Source organism: Barbatula barbatula (assembly GCF_947034865.1).
Source record: "Barbatula barbatula genome assembly, chromosome: 3".
Classification (NCBI taxonomy): Eukaryota; Metazoa; Chordata; class Actinopteri; order Cypriniformes; family Nemacheilidae; genus Barbatula; species Barbatula barbatula.
Window position 1 is genome coordinate 6,778,449 of NC_136764.1, and position 24,477 is coordinate 6,802,925.

General features: G+C 40.0%; 1 protein-coding gene across 1 annotated transcript in view; it reads left to right on the forward strand.

Annotated features, from left to right (window-relative positions):
• Positions 1-286: 286 nt before the first annotated feature.
• gna11b (guanine nucleotide binding protein (G protein), alpha 11b (Gq class)) overlaps positions 287-24,477 on the forward strand; it is a 28,528-nt gene continuing 4,337 nt past the window's right edge. Inside the window, exons 1-6 of the mRNA XM_079452378.1 lie at positions 287-986; positions 17,396-17,580; positions 18,947-19,101; positions 21,809-21,937; positions 23,550-23,679; positions 24,143-24,296. Coding sequence (XP_079308504.1) covers positions 851-986; positions 17,396-17,580; positions 18,947-19,101; positions 21,809-21,937; positions 23,550-23,679; positions 24,143-24,296 — 889 coding nt within the window. The 5' untranslated portion in view covers positions 287-850. The remainder of the gene's footprint in view (positions 987-17,395; positions 17,581-18,946; positions 19,102-21,808; positions 21,938-23,549; positions 23,680-24,142; positions 24,297-24,477) is intronic.

The following is a 24,477-nucleotide window of genomic DNA, read 5'->3' on the forward strand; positions in this document are numbered from 1 at the left end:
GAACTTGACAGTTCTTGTTATCCGCCTCCGGGGGGGGGCGTGTCCGCGCTGTCCCCGCCTCTCCTCTCCCGCTCCAGCCAGTTCTCCCTGTCAATCATGGCGGCCGTTGGGATGATTGACAGCAGGCCAGTGTGCGTCCCGCAGCTCCGATGACGTAGGAGGAGACGCTGCAAAAAAGTGTTATAATCCATTTATTAACGCAACGGTGTTTTTTTCCCATTCATTAATTTGTACGCCCTACTGACCAAGAGGTTCCTGTTATAAAGGAAAACGAACTATTTTCGCAGCGCATTATTCAATCGCTCGTCGTAAAGCGGTGACGTCTCGTCGCAAAGACCCCGACCGGGCTGCGATTCCGCCAACATCGCCGCGGAGGAATCGTTTGAAGAGAGGGGGGAAGAGACCGCGCGCTCTGTGCCGTTTTCACCGGGAGTCGCGGTGCCGCTGTGGGAGTGTCGCACGCACGCACTCACGCACACGCGAGGATAGTTTGCCCTGGATTTTCAATCATTTGCGAGATAAGGCAACCGGACCTCCTCCTCGTTGACGTTACCCTCCCTTCCTCGTCCCTGGATTTCCTCGTCCTCTCCTAGCTCCGTGAGACCGGGGTAGAGGCTCGCGCCCACCGCGACAGAACCGAGGCCCCCTCCCCCACTATCGAAGCCCCCCTCAGATCATCTCCTCATTTTTCCCCTCCTTAATATTTTTCCTCGGAGGAGGATCGGGGGGATTCTTTCGTTTCGCCCCTGTTTTTTCAACCTCCTCCTTCCGAACTGAGTGATATTTTGATTATATACAATTTTCTCGAAGCCCCCGACGAGGCTGGGCTGTGTTCGGAACAGCAGCGGGGATGACTTTAGAGTCGATGATGGCCTGCTGCCTGAGCGAAGAGGCCAAGGAGTCGAAACGAATCAACGCGGAGATCGATAAGCAGCTCCGCCGGGACAAGCGCGACGCGAGGCGGGAGCTGAAGCTGCTTCTGCTCGGTATGAATTCCACCGCCGTTACACTCACTCATTCACGCATTCGCCGAGGACGGCGTTCGTTTATCCGCGATACGTGATGTTTGTGCTAATGTTGTTTTCCCTTCATTTTCCTGTCACTTCGGTTTATTTCCCCACGTAGTTTTCAGGCGATCTGCGCTAGCCTGCATGCTAAGGCGTTAGCCGCGTTAGGGCCACACTGGACGGGGCCTTGCAACAGCACACAACAATCTCAGCACTCTCTCAAATGTGTTTATTTGTGTACATTGTACATGTATGTCGGAGACACGCTTTTGTGACTAATAGAGTGGATCCTGCATCGCAAGGTTACCTTCCATTTATGGCTGTGTATTTAGTGAAATGTTGTTTGTCTAGCTGTCACTTCTGTGTCAGTATCCTTAATAAGTCAAAGTGGTTGCCTGCCACTGTGGGAAATGCATCTTGCATGCTCCTTGAAACGAGGATGTGGGTTGTGTTGTCTGGCTAATGCATTTTGCCTGCTCTGGATAAAAATGCAGATGTGCTGTTGAGAAATCTTGATCTCTTCTGTGTGGACAAGTTGTTTTGGAGGATGAAGAGTGGTTTGTGTAACAAAATGCAAATGAAATGTAATGTCCCTTGACTGTTTTGCGGTTTGTGTGTGACTCTAGGGTTAAAGCAGATATGCGTCAAACCACGGGATTCACATTTTAGGGAAACTCTTAATGCTTAATGCAGTGAAAACATGTGCAAAGCTGCTCTGTTTGTTTTGAGTACAGTTCACGTTTCTTTATACGCAGGTCATGTATCTCCCTTGATAGTCTTCAAATTAATGAGAGAAAATCAATTAACACCCCCAAGTGTAAGCCTTGAGTGTTAAACATCCATCGTTGTATGCATCATGGGAGTTTTACTTCATTGGTCTGTGCCCGCGGGAAATTTGGGTCACCATTGCTCTATTAACATTTATTACTGGATTGAATTATCTCAAAATGGTGGACGGCTGCTGCCTTGCGAGGGCCTGAGAGCTCTGCACGCCGGACCCCGGCGAGGAAGGAGAATTAGGTGCCTTTTAATCAATATGTGAAGTTGCGTGTGCGAGCTTGCCTGTGACTCAGTGAGTTGGTAAGCGGTGATATCTGACACGGACAGCCTTCATTCATTTCCTATTAGTCAGGACTGTTTTTCCGGCCGAAGCCACAAAATGAACTGGTCGTTTTAAAATGGATCATAAAGTAGAAACTGATGGGAACGACAGATAGGGAGAGATGAACAGTAGTGAGAGGTCGGTGCTGAAATGTGGTCCACGTTTACAACGGATGTCGGATAATGTAATACTGAAGTGATGTACGCGCAGTGGGAAATCACCCTATTTATTACTCTATAAAACTTTCCAAGGCTGTGTTTATCTCAGGTGTGTCAGCTTTAAGTCTGTAGCCAAACCGTGCCTTTAGAGTTTCATTTTGTTTTATAAATCCTGTTTAAATCTGACCGTTCGTCAAAAATGGTATCGACCGATCCTCAGACACGGTGGTGTTGATAGACCCAAAGCTCTACTGGGGCACAGGCCCACATTTCTTTTCTATCACTTTTTTTCGTGTTGTGTGCAAGAAATGTGCAACACAGTGAATTATACAAACTTCCCTCGCTTAAACCACTGTAACTACAGTGCAACGATACTGGGAAGGTAAACATTTGTGTATTTAAAATATTTAATAAACTTTATTAACATGTTTGCACTGTATGTAAATAATGAAAGTAGAGAGACATTTTTCTTGCACATCTGCATTCATTACACAATGATAATCAGGAATAATTAAAATTAACAAACAATATTTCAAGAAAGCAGTCGTTTTGTGGCTCCAACTAATGTTAAGAGCATTTTTTATCTTAAAAAAAAAGATTTCTTTCTGGTATCACAGCCAAGTCCAAACACAGTCGGTTCATTTTTTGAACCAACTCCCTATAATAGCACAGAGTTATCTCAGCCATAGGTACCGGCAACTTTTTATGTGTCCTATTCTAGAACTAGTAAATTAAATATTCATTTTCTGAAAGTGCAGATCACAAATGTTTTTCTACGCACGATGCAATTTTACAGACTTGACAAAGGTTTTCATGAGACGTTTTCCTCTAATGTTTGTGACCCGACTGGCTGGGGATGTACAGTTTGTTTATCAAGTCTCCTTTCTGCTTCCATTTCCCTGCTTTGCAGAAACAAATTCTCATGTCATCCACAGGGGCTGTTAAAGATCGACTCAGAATAAGATGATCAATATTATTTAGAAACGTATCTTTAGTTTCGTCACAATTTCTTTTTCTTTTCGAATCGGTTAAAATGTGCGACCACGTCGCTTTTGCAAGCGTGAATTAGGGTACTAGTTTGCATATATGTCCGTTTATTTTCAGCTATTATCAATGCAAATGATTTCACTGACAAATAATAAAAATAGTTAAAACGATTGGTGTACCTTCGTTTTTAATGCATTGTCAGTGTTTTGTGTAAGAATGTTCATAGGTGATTCTTTAGCGGTGAATGATTCTCAGGACACATTGGCTCATACGTGCCTCCGTGACCTCTGTGAAAATACAAGAGTTTGACCTTTACCACTGTAAGACAATTAATAAGTGCAAAGGAAGTATGACAGACGGAAGTATGAAAAAATGTGTTTGTTGTTGGTGCTCGGTCATCCTATTAATGGCCGAACTTAAATAAATTAAAGCTGTCAGCCTGACACCAGATGAGCCTTAGCTATAGTCTGGATTAGCCAAATCCTTTAAAGGCTTTGTGAGCGCATTGGCTTCCAGTGCTGATACTACGTTTGCTTTGGGTTAACCAACCATTCTGTGTAGTAGGAGCTTTGGTTAGTTGTGGTTATGAGGGTTCTATGTCAGTGAATCAGTTTAGGCTCATGTGAAGTATTTAATGATGTGATTGTGTCAACTTTGAAGTCTTGTTCAAGAAGTACCTATTTGATATTGTCAAGTTCATAAATGTTTTATAAAACAATCTATATTTGTTTTGGTTCATAAATAACATTTAAACAGTGTTGTTGTGTTTATTTAGTAAAAAACATGCTTTGATTATATTAAAATAGGGTTCTTTTGTAATGTATTGTCGAACTGTTTCAGATACACGAATACACATAAATATCAACCATTGCTTTTAACAGAAGATTTGTTGTATAGATAAAGGGATGCTCCACCTAAAAATGAAAATTCTGTCATCATTTACTCACCCCAAGTTGTTACAAACCTGTATACATTTCTACAAAAATATTTGATTTTTAGATAATAAAGATATTTAGAAAAATGTTAGCAACTGACATTTCTGGTACATCATGGAGTACCTTATAGTAGGGGACATTTTTGTATCTTATTTGATTGAACACAAAATTAGATATTTTGAAGAATTTAAGAAAGCAAACAGTTCTTTTGACTACCATTTTATTTCCTACTATGGTAGTCAATGATGTCCCAAAAATGTCAATTGCTATAATGTTTCCAAATATCTTTCATTGTGTTAAACAGAACAAAGAAATGTATACATGTATATACTCGAGGGTGAGTAAATGATGACAGAACTTTCATTGGCGGTAAATAATCCAGTGCTTGAATTGAATCAAGTCTTATGGGGGTCCCCCCATAAGACTTTTTTTCTGGTGGGGGTTAATGTCACTAAATACTATTTATACACAATATATTTGATCATAATATACATAGCTATATACTTTTTAGGCTAACATAAAAGAACAGGTTTCTTTTACTGTATTTTGGATCAAATCAATGCAGGCTTGGTCAACAGAAATGGCTTTTGAACAGTAGTGTACGTCCAACAGAGTAATTCTTGCATTATTTACCAATGCAGTATTTACTATTTCCCCTAAAAACAACTGGATGATTGATTGGCACTTTGTGATAATAATGTTTGTTCCAAAAGACTTGTTTAAATGCTAGTTTATTAGATATTTAATGTATAAATTGTGACAAGACCGCTGTCAGACTGTGTGTTAGCGTTGTGGGGTCTTTTCATCGATTTCAGTGCAGTTTTATATAGTTACAACCAGTAGGTGGCAGCAAGGGACTGTTATGAGTCAGTCAGCAGACTGTTCGACCATTTCAGTCCAAAAGTCTTCTTTATTCACGAACTAACAATGGCTATCCATATGTCAATCATAGCTTCCTCCTCCCGACTGCGAGTGGACGTTTATTATTCTAAATTATTTTGCTGAGGTGTTTGCCGGAGCGACACCTATCAAGCAGTCATGTCAACAATGTCCTTTGCTATGCGGTCTTAAGACTTTAGATTTAAAGATACATGACAACTAGCCCATAAACAAACTTAATATAAATTATTGTAAATAATTAATTCACATATCCATTGCATGAATTTAACCACGTTGTCATTATCATTTTTACTCAAACAAAAATATCTGGGGGGGGCCGGGGGGATCTGGGAGTAGGGGGTCCCTAATGCCTCATGGGATCCCAGTTCCCCCAGCTCCCCTTCAATCCATTTTGGCTTAACCTAACTCAGACATCATGGCCACAAACTTTATTATAATACAGTCTGGTTCTGTGAGAACGCCCCAACGTTTATACAGTTAAGTCAGGCAGGTCTGTGCAAATGGTGCATTTTCTTTATACAACGTGAGCTCCAGATAAGTCAGATCTGTTCAGTGCGAGCAAATATGTCCCTAAGCCTTGTTCATATTTGTTTACAACGTGATTTGCAGCCCGCAGCACAGAGCAGCGAGAGTCACCTGACGAAAGTGAAAGATTTGTTGGAATCATAATGCTGGCTCAACATCGTCTGTCAGCAGTCGCCGATGGACGATGATATATTATACACATTTAATTCATGCACGTTAAAGGCAAATGCTTTTTGTGGCTCCAGCCTTGAACATTTTAATTCAGTTAAATGTATATTTATTTCTGTGGCGCTTTTCACAATTTTGCATTATAACTTTAGAAGAAATAGCAGAAACAGAAGAGATGTAGTTATGAAAAATATAAAACATAGCACTCATGGTGTTATTGCACTCCTATCTCTAAATGTAAACCCATTAAACTTATGTACGTTTGTCATTGGACTGTTCCAGCGATATTTCAAGCCAAGTTTTAAATGTAGACCCAATTAAACGCGTGGTTTCAAAACTCTTTAAATTGTAAACATCAACGTCAAAAGCATCAGGTCTCTGTTTTTTCACTGCTTCAAAGACAAAACAAGTTTTTGTTTCTAGTTTTTCACAAACATCTTTAGGAAGTAGCTTTGAGGGACGGGCACGAGTACTCGCGACAGCGACTATCGATGATGAAATTGTTGATCATTTGTGTTAATAAAAATGAAATTTTTAAACAGTTTTTGCTCGAGTTGGCGAGGAGCACAGAGAAAAGCATATTGAAAGCGCACAGCGATGCCTGGTTTCACTTTGATACACTTGACGAAAATACAGTAACGAAGTTTGATTCGCGAGTGGCGCGATGCAACGTGGCAAAGCAAAAAAAAATCGAACAAGGCATTTGTTGCGTCTCTTCGCGCTGCATCCAGCAGTGTTGGATTCGCGCCGCTAGCAGACCAGGGTGAGCGTTTTCAATCCATTCCCATGCTGTTCATAAGAATGGATCAATAATGCTCCGCACCAGTTTATTTGGACACAAAGTGTCAGGTGAAACTACTCTGACCCTTCACCTCACGCTGATAATGCAGTATTTACTGTATTTTCAAAAACAGTGATAATGTCGTTTTTAACAGTGCTGATTTAATGATTTACTCGTTCTTGTCATAGGTTTTATCAACATAAATGTTCATATCAGTGTTATAATTCAAATCTTTTCATTGTCACCATGAGGGACACGCCCCGCCCCCTCTAATGCCACGACCCCAATTCATCGAGTACTCGTTTTTCAATCCTACAGTCCAGTACTCGAAATGAAATATGATCAAAAATGCACATCCCTAGTAGCTTTTAGCGGCGCGTTCGGATCAGTCACACCATTCCCAGCCCAAATATACAGAGAATAAAGCCGTTCTCAGATCAGTCACATAATTCCCTTGTCCTGCTCTTTTGCCAAACAAGGCTTTACAGTGGTTTCCACAGGCAACGCAAACAAGAGGATTTGGACTTCAGACCTTTACCTAGCAGATGACCAAAGTCTTGGGCTGCGTGTGCTTCAGAGCATAATGGAAATATGAATCTTGCTTCTAGCCTCCGACATCCGTCATCGTCAAATAAGGCAATGTGGTCATGACTGTGCCTCTGTGACAGCTCTGTCTGAAACTGGAGGGTGCCTTCCTGTCACTCACGTCCATGTTAGGAGAGCTGATAGACCGAGTTTATCACAGAACAAGCCGCTGAGGGTCATGCTGTGGTACTAGGAATTGGTTCCCGAAGATTCACATCAATGCCACAGTTTATTGCGTTCCTTTTGTCTTGCTCTCTCCATTTTCTTAATTTTCATTTTGGTTCGAGACTACCAGAATTTTGTGTAACAGCAGGATTGTGGAATCCCGAAGCGTCCTTGCAGCAGGTGATGTAATCCTGAATGAGGCTGGATTTTAATTGGCCGTGAGTTTCTTCTGTTCCTTTTACATAAGCATCCCCCATCTTAACCAGCCTGTAGAGAGCGTTGTTGTCTGAATCGCACATGCCGACAGAAACATCGTCCGGAGCCGAACGGGGCCAAGTGGTCTCGGAGGACGTCTCTAAGTGTGAAAGCCGATGTTGGGAGAAATTCGTGAGCTGTTTTGTGCGGTTAGCTGTTTGGAGGTGGTGTTTCGTAGCGACACATTCTCTGTCGACCTTTATGAAATTCCTCAAGGTTGGATAACTTGACTTTGTCTATACCGCCCCCCGTGGCAGTATTTATAGAACAGGTGCTGAGATACAGAACTGACACTCATTCTGCGTTGCTCTTTTTTTGTAATTCCACGATTTCAGCTTTCGTTTTTTCTATTCAGAAGTGGCATGGCCGAAACGATTTTTCTGTAAGGTAACCGCGTGTCTAATTATATGCCGCCAACCTCGAACGATCCTTTCTGTCGACCGCCTTGCGCACATATGCTTTTTCTGTTTCTTATACTTGACACATTTAAAAGATCAATTTCCTCACAAAGTAGGCCGTAGAAAAAGCAGCCCACTGAAGGGATGAAGACATGACAGAAAGAGCTGTTAGTGCACGAGGATAGCAGTCATGGGCTTCTCACCATCTCTGTGATAGCAGGCGTTCGATTTCAAACTCACCAACACCTACTCACACTGCTTTTAGCAAATGCTCGACGGTATTGCATGCTCACACCCCAAACGTTTTGTAAGGCAGTGTAATGCAGAGGTTTAACATCATTGGCTCAATGCAGTTAAAACGCATGTTTTGGATGCACATAGATTGTCTTGTCTGGCCACAAGCTCATGTTGTGTATGAAATGCAGTCACCACGTGGTTGTGTGGGCTAAAATTCAGAAACAAGTTAGCATTTTAGCACGTTCCCTCATACCAAAGTAGATTGTTTGTTTTACTGCTGCTGCAAGGGACATTTAAGAGAGACAGAGTCAGCCCAAAAAATACAAATCCCGTCATCATTTATTCACCCTCGTGTCATTTAAAACCTGTATATTACTTTTTCTGTGGAATACAGAAGATATTTTGAGAAATGTCTCGGTTTTGAGTTTTGAGCTCTGTGTTATGCCAGTACCTTGTCATTTCTGCGTACGAATAATATAGTACAGTCGATGGTAATAAAAATGTATGTTATTTTCGTATCAGCATGTTAAACTTTATCAAGAAACAGTCAAAATTAAAGCCAAACAGTTTGTTGTAAACATTGTGTAATCCTTGAACATTGTTTCTTTACAACGTGCTGTGTTGGTGTATTGCAGTTTATTTGACTGTTACTTAGTGCCCTTCTTTAAAAAAAAGGAAAGAAATACTGTATTCATTGTTATTTGGCTCAGTCCTTCCAGCATTTCCTGTTTTCCTGTAGTTGCACTGAGGCGTGTGGCATCTGTTTTTCACTCAAAGGCTGCGGCCATAGAACAGGAGGCAAACCTCTTCATTCATTAGCATTGCATTCCTTTCAGACTAGAAAACAAGGCGAGCAGTGTGATGAACTGCATACTTCTAAAATGAAATGACAGACAGCTTCAACATAAGAACCTCGTAGAGGCAATGAAGTGGAGCCTTTAGTTGCATTAATAACCTTTTAAAAGCAGTCCAGACGTTTGTGTGTGAACACAGTGTCGGCCTGACATGAGCGCAGCTAGGATTGTATACATTGAAGAGGGATTACACAAGTTTCACTAACACCTTTTGGCGTCCCGAGTGTTTTTAGAAGGCTTTGCGAATTTTGCTTGATTTATGGGATTGTCCAAGGCAATTTATGTTAGGAAGAGTGTCTGTAAATGAACGCTTTTACATTTTCATGCACGTGGCAGGTGGTTTTATTCAACACAGTTCAAAGTTGAGTTTTTTCTTATCGGTATTTGTGCACCCCGGATATCGAACCCATAACCTTTGCAGTGCTAGCACGCCTTTGCTTCAATGTTTGTGGATGGAATAAAGTTTATAATAAGTGTTCCAATGTCAACGAGCATTTTAATTGACTCTTCTTTGTCATCTCGTTGTTTTATAGATTGAAGTTTATAATAAAAAGAGTTCAGACGTGTCACTTTTTTAAAGGTTACATTTCTTTCTGTCAATAATATGTAATCTGCTAACATTCTTTCTGAATTATAATGCTCAGTTTTTTTTTTATTTGTCTTAAATAAACTAAGGGTGCTCCGATTGATCGGATGTCTCTGTTCAGGCCGATCCAGAAAAGCCGATCAGATGACACAAAACTAGCGAGACAATATTTTACGCGCTGCTAAAAATGGCTTCACCGGTCTGGCAATTCTGCAAGTTGTGCGAAAAAGACAATACATTAGCTATCTGCTATGTGTGTAAAACATTTTAACACCACACCAACCTTATCAGACATTTGAAGGTTAGTCACGTAAAGGAATATAAGGAGTTTTCAAAATTAGCTAGCGCTAAGACAGCGCGAGACAGTTTAGCAACTCACGCGCCACTCAGTCAGCTGTCGGTAACAGAGACGTTTCAAAGACAGCAAACCTACAGAAGGGACAGTAAGAAGCGTAAAGAAATATCTGACAAAATAATGGAATTAATTTGCCTAGATCACCACCAGCCACTGTCTATTGTGGAAGACGAAGGGTTTCGGCGACTCATGTCCTATTTAGATTTACGTTACACTATGCCAGGACGTATATTTCACTGATGTGTGCCAGCTGCAGTTATATTTAGCCCACACAGTTATATGTTTACATATGTCGACGGCCTTATGAAGGACAACATAACATCAATTGGTTTCACTGGTGAAATTTGGAGTGCGATGTCCATGTTGAGCCTCACTGCGCAGTTCATGAATCAAAACTTGAACTTCAAAAAGTTGTCAAGAGTTTTCAGGATCACACACGGCGGAGGCTATTGCTGCTGCATTCAGCGACACGTTTCGAGCATGGGAAATCCCGAAGGAAACGTGCTTGTTATTTTAAGGGATAACGCAAAGAACATGGAAAAGCCCATGAGGGATAGCAATCTACCCAGCCTGCCGTGCATGGCACGTTCACTCCAGCTCGCCGTGACCGAGGGAATTATCTCACAACACAGCATCACTGATATGATCGCCTCTGGAAGACGCATAGTCGATCATTTCAACAATAGTTTGGCTACAGCCCTATTTGTCGCAGTTTAAAGTCTAAAGCTAAATTCAAAGACGTTTAGATGTTCTGTCTTTATTTTATTTGATATTCTACAGGAAAGTTGTATTTGTGAAGCCCTAAGCTGTTCCCAATAACCAAGCACAGGCTGCTAAGTTAATATGCCGAACATCTTGCTCGCAAATAAATACACAGTTGTCAATTCATGATCTATTAATTGTAATACTTAATGTACATTGTTGTTAAATATAGTTTAATAAATAAACTATATCTCCTGTTTTTGGGTCATGTGTAGTCATACCCAGTCAATAATATCTCAGTTTGGGGTGAACGTTTAGAACTTGTTTTCTGTATATGTTGAAGTTCTGGATGTTTGACATTCCTTGTGTTTTATGGTTTCCAGGTTATGGCTGGAATACACTACAAGACTTTAAAAAAATCTGAACAGATTTTTAAAAACTAGGCATCATACACTTGCCGAATTTATAAACTGTTAAGGCTAAAATACACTACACTACTAATTGTATGCACGTGCTCCTCCAGAACTTTGTTAATAAAACATCATTTATATAGATATAAAAGCGGGCAATTGCAGGAATATACATTTTGCAACCTTTTTTCAATATAAAGCATTTAAATATTAAAAAAATATACATTTTTTGGTCAAATCTGGCAACACACGCAAGCAACCGCTCGCAACCTGTGATTTCTCACAGCGCACAGATAGAGTTACGTCTCTGATTCACGTTTAACTGTGGTACTGTGTAGATACACGCGTAATGTGTTGTAAAATCGGCTCAAAATATCAAACATGCTTTGATATCCTCGATGCTATACCCATCATCAACTACGCAACTTCCTGAGAGAAAAGACTGAGCCAAAATCTTTCCACTACAATTATGCAAATACCTGCATAAAAGTCGGGTAGTGTATTTCAGGCTTTAGTCCGCACTGGTTGTCTCTTGTTTGTGAAATCTTAAATCTGGAACGTTAATCTGAAACTCTTTTATTAGACCAAAATGTTTGTATGGTTGCAACACTTGTTGATGCGTTGAGGTACATTTTGGCTTCCAATGGATGCAAATTCACATTAAAGTGAAAGTGAGCTATTTGTCAGATATATACCCAAAATGTAACACCTGCATTTAACCCATCCAGAGAGTAGGGAACACACGTGCACCCGGAGCAGTTGGCAGCGCACAGGGGGCAAGTAGGGGTAAGGTGCCCCGCCAGCCCTCAGAATCGAAACGGCAACCTTCTGTTCACGAGTCTGACTCTTAAACCATTAGGCCTTGACTGCCCCCTTAAAATAGTGAAGCGTGCCAGAGTTCTTCCTGTGTGAGTCATATAAACCTCAGCAGGTAATCTCTGCACCACATGCAAATTGCGTGGTTGATACGCTGACCTCAAACAGTTTAGTGTGGTTACAACCGCCTGCCAATGTACTATCTGTCATATTTGCATGCTGTCGAGAATCAGCCGTCACTTCCCACCGCAGTCTGTAGTGATTCAACCTGCGTTGACTCTAGGGTCAAACATCTGGATAAGGCGGGAGTATGTGTGTGTCAGGTGCTGGGATTTTCAAAAATACTCATTAAAAAGGGCCAAAATTGTTTTGTTGACCCTCGAACGCTCCTACTTCTCTTCCGAGAATCCTCTGTGCTTGGCTGCAGCGAGAGGATAACATACAAGTACTCTTGTTTTATACGTACGTACAGGGATTGATGAAGGGGGTTAGTCTTGTCGCCATGGCAACAGCACAGTTTCCCAGCTCGGTTCGCCCACGTGGGGTTAGCCGTGTGTGTGTTGGCCTCTTTACTCCCCGCTCATAGCTGCACGGTCTCGGGACGTTTGTAGCCAAGATTAGAGTGACTTTTCTGGCTCGCGCCCCCGGCTAACGCGTGCATATACGGGCCGCTCGCGCTGGGCTGTAGCCCGAGGCGCTGCCGTAGCCTACATCAAGAAAATGGGCCTGAAAATTGGCAAGCGAGTGCCATGCGTCTTGGGATGCTGTCAGCCCAGTTCCACGTTTCATTAAATCCTTTTCCCTGGTTAAGTGGTTACCAGATTCGATCCAACGTTGTTATAATTTAGGATTTTTTTGTCAAGACTGCTGTCAAAAGTCGATATTATTGATCGAGAAGATCTCAATATGAACTCAAACATTTCTTAGCATATTTACTCACAAATGTACAATCTACATTTTTCTACTCCACACTTTGTAACCATGAAGGTCCTGTGTTCGATTTTTGTGAAGGAACTGAATGTGACGTGTTACCGCGGGCCTGCACTGTACCGACTGGAGACTGTGATAGCTGCCTCCTTATTTCTAGTTTGCCTCAAAATATAGAATAGAGAAACATTGGAGATATGAATATCACTTGTGCATGCCGGGGAGGAGGTCCGGCCGTTCAGAGGAGCTGATTTAAGAGGATAAAGTGACTGCCTGTTCTCTTAATGAAAGCAGAAAGAGAGAGAGAGAGCAGAAGACACAGATAACAGCAGGCGGTGGACGGGTGGAGTATGTTGAATGGGCGCTGTGATCTTGTGACAGGGTCATGAGAAATAAATCCGATCTTTTGAATGATTTGAATGGTTTGCAGGAAGATCCTTTTTCTCCGCTTCATAAATAAGTGCGATTATTGTGTGTTGCAAAATAGCTATTTAGTTTATTCGTGGTTGAGATTAAACAAAAAATAAAGTGTATAGTATAATGTAAGTTGCTTTGGATAAAAGCGTCTGCCAAATGCTTAAATGCAACACATTTTTTCGGTTAAGCAAAAGTCAGTTATTGAGCGAGTACACTGAAAATGTTAGCTTACAACAAATATAGAAATATAAACAATATGCGCCACTGCCGTTAAAATAAATGGCGAGGAATGGCATTCAACATGGCCGCTCTGGCAAAGGAAGTCCCACCTTCCAGTAAAACAAGCCAATCATCAATCAATAAAGACTGACGTCTCTGGGGCGGGACTCTCGTGAGGCGCTCGCCATCCTATGAGCATGACAGGACGTCCGTATACGGACTTTACTTATAATAAAGATTTAGTGCGGGATTTTGTGGGAAAATTTGACTTCAACACACAAAGATAAGTGCGTAAAGTAACTAGTAATTAGATTTTTCAAACAGAAATAGTGATCTTAACCAAAGTTACGGTTTGCAGTAGGGCTGCACGATTTTGTCAAAGATCATAAGTGTCGATTATTAACCCTGATTAATATATTTTACTTGGATGAATTGAAATGTTTTGTAACTTTCTGTGATCCATCTGCATGCCACATTCTTTTTTATAAGCATCCAAAACTATATTATGTAATGTAAATTATTATTACATATAATGATGTTGTCAATTAAAAATCCAAAATGAATTAATTCCCTGATTCGCCACTGTGTCCGGTGACCAAACACACTGCTGAAATGCACAGGACAGCTGTGATTGAAGCTTTGGGCGATGATGTCATTGTTTCACCCGTAATTGTGATCCCGATTAGTTTTTCTATTAATTGGGCAGACCCAATTAAACAAAATAACTTTTAGACATCCATATCCTTAATATTTTGATTATATAGGAGTTTCTATATATAAAGCATATTGTTAATGTTGGTTTGTAGGACATGCACATTTTAGAGAATATCGAGCAATTAGATGGCGAAATGTAAACAAATGTGTCATTGACGTTGCCAAATGTCTGTTCTGTTGTTAGCAAGCGATCGCCGGATGAGCGATGATATCACTGAATACTGCAGCGTGTGTGTTATTTTGGAGTGCTCAGTACGTACAGTAGTGTACAGTGTTACAACGCAGCATTTCTGTAATGGAAACTACATTCATATTTATTGTCCTCTCTGTAAAACAAACTGTGAGGAGGGGCTTTGTTGCTATAGCAAACATTGTCACTAAGCAAACATACATGTTTTTTAATCCGAGCAATGTAAATATCTACCGTCAGACGGACGTTCTGTGTATGATGAACTTTACAATCATAGTCGAGGAAGATAAGGATTTGTGTAATAATGGCACATGTGTGGGTTGCTTTTTTTAAAGACACAACACTCCATCCCAGTGTTTTGAGTCAGAGTTATGGGGTGTAAAGGAAGAGAGGTATATTCATATCCTGACGCAATATTATTTATTATGTAACAAACATGTGAGTTTAATGTTTGTCAGTGTACTGTAAGAGTGTAAAACATATGAAGAGGAAGATAAAACTATGGAGATATTATGATTTTAATTTCCAATAGAATTGCTCAATGGATACAAAACAACAATATAGTCATGATAGATAGTTCGCCAAACAGACTTGGACCTTGTTTTGATGAACTTCCTGTAATACGCCAGAAGTCTTTTGGCATTAATGCATCACTATATTTGGAAAAGAGGTTTTGCCATATAACATTGCCATATAACTCTCGGATAATTATTGGTTGCATGGGCCTTAACTGTTTTTGTTTTGTGCGTCGAGTTGCATTGAAAACCATAAAAACTATTAGACTCTTTTGTAGCTTGAGAGTTCGAAAGAACAGTGACCGTATTTAATAGTGATCTGAATTTGCACGAACCCACAGAGAAAAAAACAATAAAATGTTTCTCCACATTAAAAGTAAAGCTTTAGACAATTAAACTTGACACATATTTATGTGTGAAAATGTAAATTCAGTTTAATGGGAGGTACAACAGATGAGTAAACAGAGTTCTTTATGAATTTCAAATGAATCATTTTTTATATGCAAATGAGGCATATTTGCGGGGTGTTTTACTATGAACATGTTTGTTTTTCCTTAATAGAAGATTCAATTCCCAATGAAACGGCAATAAATAGCAGTTTGAGAAATAAGAGCAGAATATCACTTTTTGTTGTGTGTAGATATGAACTCTCATTTGCATGATGATGGCGACCTGTTATGAAATCACTTTTGTCATACAAAATTACCACATTTTTGCTTTTGCTAAACTTTAGACACACAATGTGTAATTCTTTATGGAGGCTCTATTGACAGAAATGCAGTATTATACGCACAACTATGCGTTCAGAGGTGTATGAAGACCTTACATAATGAAGAGCCATGTTGAAATCAAAAGCGGATAAAAAACGGAAGGACTAAAATGGTGTGGACTACCATCGGGTGTTTGTGACACGAATAAACAAATGATGCCTTTAAAAACAATGTTAGCTTGTGTGTGTGTGTGTGTGTCTGAATCAAACGTGTTTATGGCAGTTTAAAGAGTCACTAATATGTCATGGTACGGCTTAAGTGGTCAGCTTGTGTGAAATGCATCCTATGCTTATATTGTCACATTTAAGATCATAAATAGTTTTAATATCTGTCCTTCCGTTTTTTTTCCAACCTCTGCCTCGCTTTCGATTTCAACATGGCGGCGGCGTGAAACGAGTCTATCTTCAAACACAGCAGGTCCCCTTACATGAAATCCTCCATGTTGTTTCTACAGTAACCATAAATGGACAAACTGCTCTACAGAGCGCGATTCGTAAATACGCTATCTCCTTCTGCAAAGAAGCGAAAACGTGACGACATCTTTGTTCTGTGTCAGAAAGTGCTTCGAAAGAGAGGGGTGGTTGTAATTCCCGACCTCACCTCTAGATAAATGTTAATACACTGCACCTTTAAATGAGATAATCATCATCACTAACAGTGAAAAGGGTCACAAGCCATAACAAGAAACCACAATGTCATAGAGACTTTTTCAAATACAGCAAGTACCCGCCCACCTTAGCAACTCCATAGAAACAGACTTAAACCACTTTAGCTTTTAACTTTAACAAGTTTTACACAGACAAACATTACTATTTTCTGAAGTTATTTTTTTGTATTTCTTTAACCAGTAAGAACTGATACGCTTTATTTGTTGGTTGGTTAAACACAAACACAAGAACAGACATGCATGTGTCCATTTTCAGATCGATTGACCGCTGGGGTGATGAAGGGCTCCACTCATTCTGAAGTATCGGCCTTTCCTTTGAAATACTCTCACTCAGCGGGTTATGTAGCGAGGGAGAGAGAGAGCTTTTAATCACGTGTAAAGGATAGGAAGTCAAGCAAAGTTTCGCTTGTGAGGTTTGTGAGTTAGTTCGACGGCAATTGCTAAGAGTCGTTCACCTAAAGAAATCTGTGTGTCTTTATTGATATATGATTTTTAATAATGATTTACTAAACTGAATACTGAAGTACAAAACAGCTGTACACTTATCAATATATTTTATTACTGTTGTTTGATTGTTGTTAATAGTAGGAGTCCCTGAAGCTCTCGACACAGAAATGAACAGTGACATTACTTTTTCATTCTGGCGAACCAAAAATCATAGTATTGGAATGAAGAAAGAATATGATACAGAGACGTCTGGGCTTTTTTGACTTGGGACAATACCATAGTATTGGCAGTACCATAGCAACCGTTCAGTGCACCTTAGCAACCCTATTGCAACACCTGGGCGCGGGTCGAGGAATCACAATTGTATTGTATTATAGCGCCCACAATGAACCTCACACATTTAGATGTGTGAATTTGAACGATTCGGCACCTTTTTGTAGTTGTTACATAATTTCTATGACAGTTTTGTACTGTGGCCCATCATTGTGTCCGAAGGAATAAAACTCATTCACAAAGGAGCGACAAAAGAGCGTGTCGTCATCCAGTTGTGTACCTGTGCTCTTGATCCACACTTTGTCCTGACCTTTGATCTTCCTGTCCCAGGCACGGGTGAGAGCGGCAAGAGCACGTTCATCAAACAGATGCGCATCATCCACGGCACCGGTTACACGGATGAAGACAAGCGCGGCTTCACCAAGCTGGTGTATCAGAACATCTACACCTCCATGCAGTCCATGATCCGTGCCACAGAGACCCTGAAGATCGGATACAAGTATGAACAGAACAAGGTGCGAACGCTTCAGTACTTACATTGTGACGAATGGGTACGATGTCAACAAATGATACTTTTTGTCTTAAGGCTGCCAGTTAAGTGTATTCTAATTGTTAATAATAAAAGTAAATAAAGTTTAGTGACATGTCACAATTATGAAATTGCGCTGACAGTTAAATGATCAAATAATCGAAATTATGGAGATTAATTGTCTGTTTTAAGGCTTTGACAATGTAACTATTAATGACAATTCATTTATTTAATGGAGATAATATATATATCTTAGAAAAGTGAAAACATTGTTAACAACTAATATCATTTACTATAGAGTGACCTTAACAGAGTCTTGAGCACTGAAATTTGAGGAAGTCTGGAAACAAAAGTCAACCCAAAAAAACTCAAATGATGATGAAATGTTATTCGAATGTAACAGTGACAGATCAAGGAGATTACACTTGTTTACTAAGGATTCACAATAATTGCGGTCGTCTGAAATGATCGCGATGAGACAATTATTGTACAACCTACAGATATATAAAGCAGAATATAAATCTACACTTTTATTAACACATTTGTCTTGCCGTAATACAGTGATGTTATTTTGATTGATTTGATTTATAAATTGGCATATTATAAAATGAATTAAAGTTGAATAGACTGTATGTTGTGTTTTAAATGAAAGTTGTTTGTACCCTTTTAGAGTTTTTGCTCTTGTGGTTTCGGTTTCCTAGTCTATTTGAGAAACAACAGGAATGCAGAACTAATTCTAGATTAAATTATTAACCGACTTTGGATTTAGTCAGACGTGCGCTTAACTCACTACAGTGCTTCAGTTACTACCGTGTATATTTCACTATAAAGTTTATACCACACAGTTCACTATAAATTGTAAAAAGTGAGAGAAAATGAGCGAATTCCGACACAGTTTAGTGTTATTTCTTTTGGACATGCAGGGGAACTCCTAAAGTATTAACTTTTGTCAACTTCAAGATTGTAGACTTAATGTGTTTAACCAGATAGGACATTTTTTATTTTCTAGATTAAAATCGTTTACGTCATTTTGTCATTCGTAACATGTTTCTAAGAAAATGATATAGCTGATGTGTCATTCAGCTCAGGCATTTGTGTGAATGTCACTCGTAGTGTAAATTTATTCAACAGCGCTCTCCACTCGCCTCAATCACACATAAAAATGCAAGCTGTATTGTAAATACATGTAATACGCTGTTGTATTTTCTTTAAATATAACACGTTTCATGTGTCAAGCGTGCTTTTCACTGACACGCTTGTCACTTTGTTAAACTTTTACTTTAGGTGTATTTATTGTGTCAGTATGTTTCTCTTCCTTGTGTGTTTAACTGTCGCTTTACTCTGAATGGCAGGCGAACGCTATGTTGGTGAAGGAGGTTGACATTGAGAAGGTGATGTCGTTTGACCAGCCCTACGTCAGTGCCATAAAGATGCTGTGGTCGGATCCGGGAATTCAGGAGGCTTACGACAGACGCAGAGAGTACCAGCTGTCAGACTCCACCAAATAGTGAGTGTTCAGCTGCATTCCGCTTCAAGTAAAGCGCAAGCAAATCGTCATTGATATTCTTAACATTTAGACAAACGCATGTCACATTGTTGCTGTTTAGAGTGACCTGGTAAGTTCTCAATGGGTTGATGTCTGTCCGGCTTGTATCTCTGAAGCTAGATGTTCTAATTGAATGTTCTGGCGACTGTGAGTCTGATCCTATTTCTCCTGCTGGCCCATTATAATATGAAGGCTCTCTGTGCGAAATCACCCCTTTAATACCCTGATGCATGAAGCTTTATATTGGTCCTGTGAATCACACCCCCTGCTGGTTGCATAGGGAATACATCACATTCAATTAACTGAACATGGAGAGTTTAGATGCAAAACCCTCTAAAACCATCTCTGTTACTCACCTTCAAGTTTTTCTAAATCTGTATTAATGTCTTTGTTCTAAAAATATATTTGGATTAGTGCTTGTAACCAAACAGTTCTTGGACCCCATTGACTCCCAAAGTAGGAAAAAATAGTTCGAACACAAAAGAGGATATTTTGAAGAATGTAGAAAAGCCAACAGTTCCGTGCACTTTTGGCTACCATTGCATTTACCCTACTATGGTAGTCAAAGGTGGCCAACTGTTTGGTTACCAACATTCTTCCAAACATCTTTCACTGTGTTCAACCAAACAAAGACATTTATACAGGTTTGGAACGACTAGAGAGTGTTCAGCGAGTAATTCACAACATAATCTCCATTTTTGGGTGAACTATCGCTTTAAATAATATATCTTTAAAACCCGCTAAATACCAAACGCTGCCCGGTCCGAAAGACTTGGTTTTGCTGAAAGTTATTGTAGGAACCTGATGAAAATGCTTATTTAAACCTATAGTCATCTGATGGATTTAGAGGGTTTGGCATCTGAACTCTTCATATACAGCTGCGGAAACATTTAAGATACCCTTTCAAAATTACATTCTGTTTTTCGCATGAACTTGTCAAACCAATCGGTTCACTCACATTTCCAAAGCAAGCTGTCTGTTTACATCTGGTTACATCGGTTGGAGAGCACTTCATATAAATAAAGAAAGTTACGCTGTGTGTGTCATGTTCGGAGAGGATCGGGATGCATACGGCCACATCACATTTATAGTGTAAATGCTAACACGCTGTGATGTGTGCCGGACAGCACTGAAGGTTTGTTTCACCCATAGAGCATCAAACACAAGGGTTTTATCTTTTATCAAGTCTTAAATTCACATTTCTTAAGACAACACAATAATAATCTAAGTTTGTAGTCATTGAGAATTTTTTTTGTTGATAAATCGTATTTTTAGATTCGTTTTTAGAGAGTATTTATGGGTATATGATGGTGTTTAAACATTGTCTGCATTCAGATGAGGTTTTTGCTGAATGGTGAATCTTAAAGTTCTTTGTCCGATGAACACAGATAAAGATATTTGGAAGAATGCTTGTAACCTAACCGTTACCCGAGTCAAAGGTGCCCCAGAACGGTTTGTATGGAGTGAAAACAGTATCTAAAGCTCCCACAAATGCACGCAAGAGATCCAGATCTGCGCACTGTAATTCACAAATGCACGAGAGAGATCCACACATAGACAGCGTTCCACATACGCTCTATTTACAAATGCACTCATCCTAAGGCATACTTGTACAATCCACAAATATACTTGTCTGTACTGAAACTGATTTCATGCACAAAAATCACATGTGCTTTGCATTCGGACTCCGGAACATGTGCGAATATACGCTTTTGCACCTTTGGATTCTTTTGAGACTGTTGTTTCGCAGTTCTGATTCACAAATGCACAGAAGCAGATCTGTGTCCGCAGATATGGTGACGTCAACGGCAACATGGCGTCCTCCTCAAATATACATTTACATTTTTGGCAGAATCTTTTATCCAAAGCGACTTGCATTGCATTGTCCTGTACATTTGTTTCTAAGTATGTGCAATCCCTTGGGATCGAACCCACGACCATGGCGTTGTTTGCGCCATGCTCTAACCACTGAGCTACAGGAAAGCAAATGTGATTTTTGTTCACTGTTACAGTACAGATAAGTATATTTGTGGATTCTCTCACGTGCATTTGTGAATTGCATTGCGCGGGTCTGGATCTTGGGAAAAAAAGAACAAAGACATTTATGAAGCAATTTTTCCTATTTTTGGAGTCAATGCTGGCCAAGAACTGTTTGGTTTCATGCATTCTTCCAAATATCTTTCTCTGTGTTCATGAGAACAAAGACATTTATTCAGATATGAAGGTGAGTAAATAATGACAGAATTTTCATTTTTGGGTGAACTGTTCCTTAACAGTTTAAATATTTAAGAAAATTGGTTGATGGATACCGGTTGTAATGTTTGTCGTGACTCGCAATGTTTTCGACATCTCATTCTTTATGCGTTATTCGCTCAAAATGATTTATTATTTTCACACAAATAAAATGGCATTTCAAAACGAAACAACTTTTTACGTCCAAGATAACAAGCAGACACCATTTGCTAACATAAACATGCACAATGAGGCTGTGTTACAAAAAAGTTACTGTACTAGACTACTGTGCTAACATTTGAAATGTTTTTGTTGCATAATGCATATTATTAATATGTAATGAGTGTGTGTAGTGTACAGTATACTGTCCAATAAAGCAGATCCCTTTATTTGATTCTGAACATAACCAAAGATGACCTTATTCCTTTTCCTGTAGTTATCTGTCTGATCTGGACCGTATCGCTGAGTCCTGCTACCTTCCCACCCAGCAGGATGTGCTGAGGGTTCGAATCCCGACCACAGGCATTATCGAATACCCGTTCGACCTTCAAAGCATCATTTTCAGGTAGAGGACGCTAACCCATCATCCTTTCTGTGAAATTTAGGAGCTGAACTAGAATCGCTTTTTTCCTGGAGTATGTAGGTTGGGAAAGAGAGGTATAAATGTTTTCCATCAGTTCCTGAGACGACTGCCTAGCAGAAGATGGAATCGCACCGTACATCTGTCATCCCAAGTTTTGCACTTTATTTATTGACCCATGTAAACTCACAAAATAGTTTTCATCTAGCCTGCTTTAACTTTGCCTCAAGGTTATTGGTAAGCTTATATGGGCATCAAACAGAGAAGAGCAGGCCTTTATTAAATTATGATTCATTTTTGAAGGACTTGTATCCATCAGGCAAATGGTACAAACTTAGCTTGAAGTTTTTGAAGCATTAGTCAGCTTGCATGCTTTCCTGTTTTAACAAAATCGCTATCCATCCACCCCGGTTTCAGCATCACTTCTGTGTGCCTGACCATATGAAAATTCATGGAATCAGAGGAGATTATTTTTGTCCTCTCTGCCATATTGACTCAATAAATGATTACCATCAGCTCTGTGGTTTTTAATCTCGGTCAAACCCTTTAACCCTCACGACGCTCGCGTGGAGCTTGTGGGAAGAGAAAATCCCAGAGTTTTTGAATGGTGGCACACATCACATCACGCAAACTCGCACGCGGTCGGCCTCACTGTCCTTTCACGCGACTCGCAGACCTCTCACACTGTCTCTCTCCCCATTTCTGTCTGTCCTCTTGCCAAAGTTGGCTGGTGAGTGCAGAGATTATACGAAAACTCGTCCTACATCAAGAGCTCGTGTATGTTCAGAAGTAGGTCACCAAGCCCCCGGCCGAAGGAAATGAGGACGTTTCTATCTGAAGGAACTTTATTTTAAGCAGCCAATCCTCTAGGGCTTCATTGATCAAAGGGTTCCTCTGTGAACTGCTGGCTCAGGACTGAAGCCCAGACACCACCAGGAGGCACTGTGGCTCTTTAACCACTGAAACTGATATTACTGCCGCTTTTTATGGATAAAATATTATTCTTCCAATACGAACCAACTTTTTTTAAGACTTTGCTGAGCTTCAGCAAAGATATTCATATTGACATGATGCACCACTTCCATTACAATGAACGGGGAGGAATGTAACACTCAATATGGCCGCTCTAGTGAAGGAAGTCCCGCCTTCCAGTGAGACGAGCCAATCGTCAATCAGTATTGAATGACGATTCTCTGGGGGCGGGGCTCCCGTGAGGCGCTTGCTGAAGCGATCTCAAAAAATGTAGGCTTAGCAAAATTTAAGCTTAGCAAACCCAAGGTGTGGTGCAGTTCATATCATGTTTGATTATTGACAGGAAAAATGCTTTTTAATTTAGATTTTTGACCGGCGATTTAAAGAATATCTGCCTTCCCCCATTCAAGTAGATAGGACTGTGGACTTGGTAGCAACTGCCCAGAGGTGATGCAAACATGGCCACTGAGTGGCACGACTTCCGTAAACGGACTTTGGCTTCGGTTACACACAAAGCCCAACTACACAGCATACAAACAATACATCTTAAAGGGCGAAGATGTGAATGTTTTAAGGGCAGAGGTTTTGTGCATTAATGTATATTTAAAAAGTTTCTCTCTTTCAGAATGGTTGATGTCGGGGGTCAGAGGTCAGAGCGCAGGAAGTGGATACACTGTTTTGAGAATGTGACGTCCATCATGTTCCTGGTGGCTTTGAGCGAGTATGATCAGGTTCTGGTGGAGTCGGACAATGAGGTAAGTCTCCCTCTAAAAACATCCAATAATAATCCTTTATTTGACCTCAACACAGATGATATGATGAATACATTTAGGGTTGATGAGTGATAAGATTGAAAAGTTAGTTAACAAGTTAAAAGACGCAAAAAATATACGTAGAACATATACAAATGACATGTATGCACCTTATTTAGTCAGAAGACTATTCTACAAATTTACAGAAATAAAAAAATCAGTTTTTTATGGAAAATGTATTAAATAGCACTTGTACGTCATACTTTTGTTTTGAGAATATTGTTGGAAATGGCCTTTTTAAAAGGCCATTGTTAAAAATGCATTGTGTATTCATTGTATGTGAGTCATATGATGAAACGTTTCAGTCAAAAATCGAAACAAAACTGGCTAAATATAGTGAATCCTTCATAACATCAAGTGTTTGATGTCTTTATTCAGACAATGACGATGCTCTTATTCTCTTCAGAATCGTATGGAGGAGAGCAAGGCTCTGTTCCGGACGATAATCACATATCCGTGGTTCCAAAACTCCTCCGTCATCCTCTTCCTCAACAAGAAGGACCTACTGGAGGAGAAGATCTCCTACTCGCACCTGGTCGACTACTTCCCTGAGTTTGATGGTATGTCTGCTTCTGGTATTAAAACAAAACCCATTTGCATTAATTATCTAGACTTGTTTCATGTAAGAAACGATGTAAATAAAAGATTTGGATTTCTTTGATATGCTTGAAGGGTCGGGATGGATTAGTATGGAATATTAAAGCTAGAAACATAAAGATGTCGTTCATTTCAGAGCTGCTT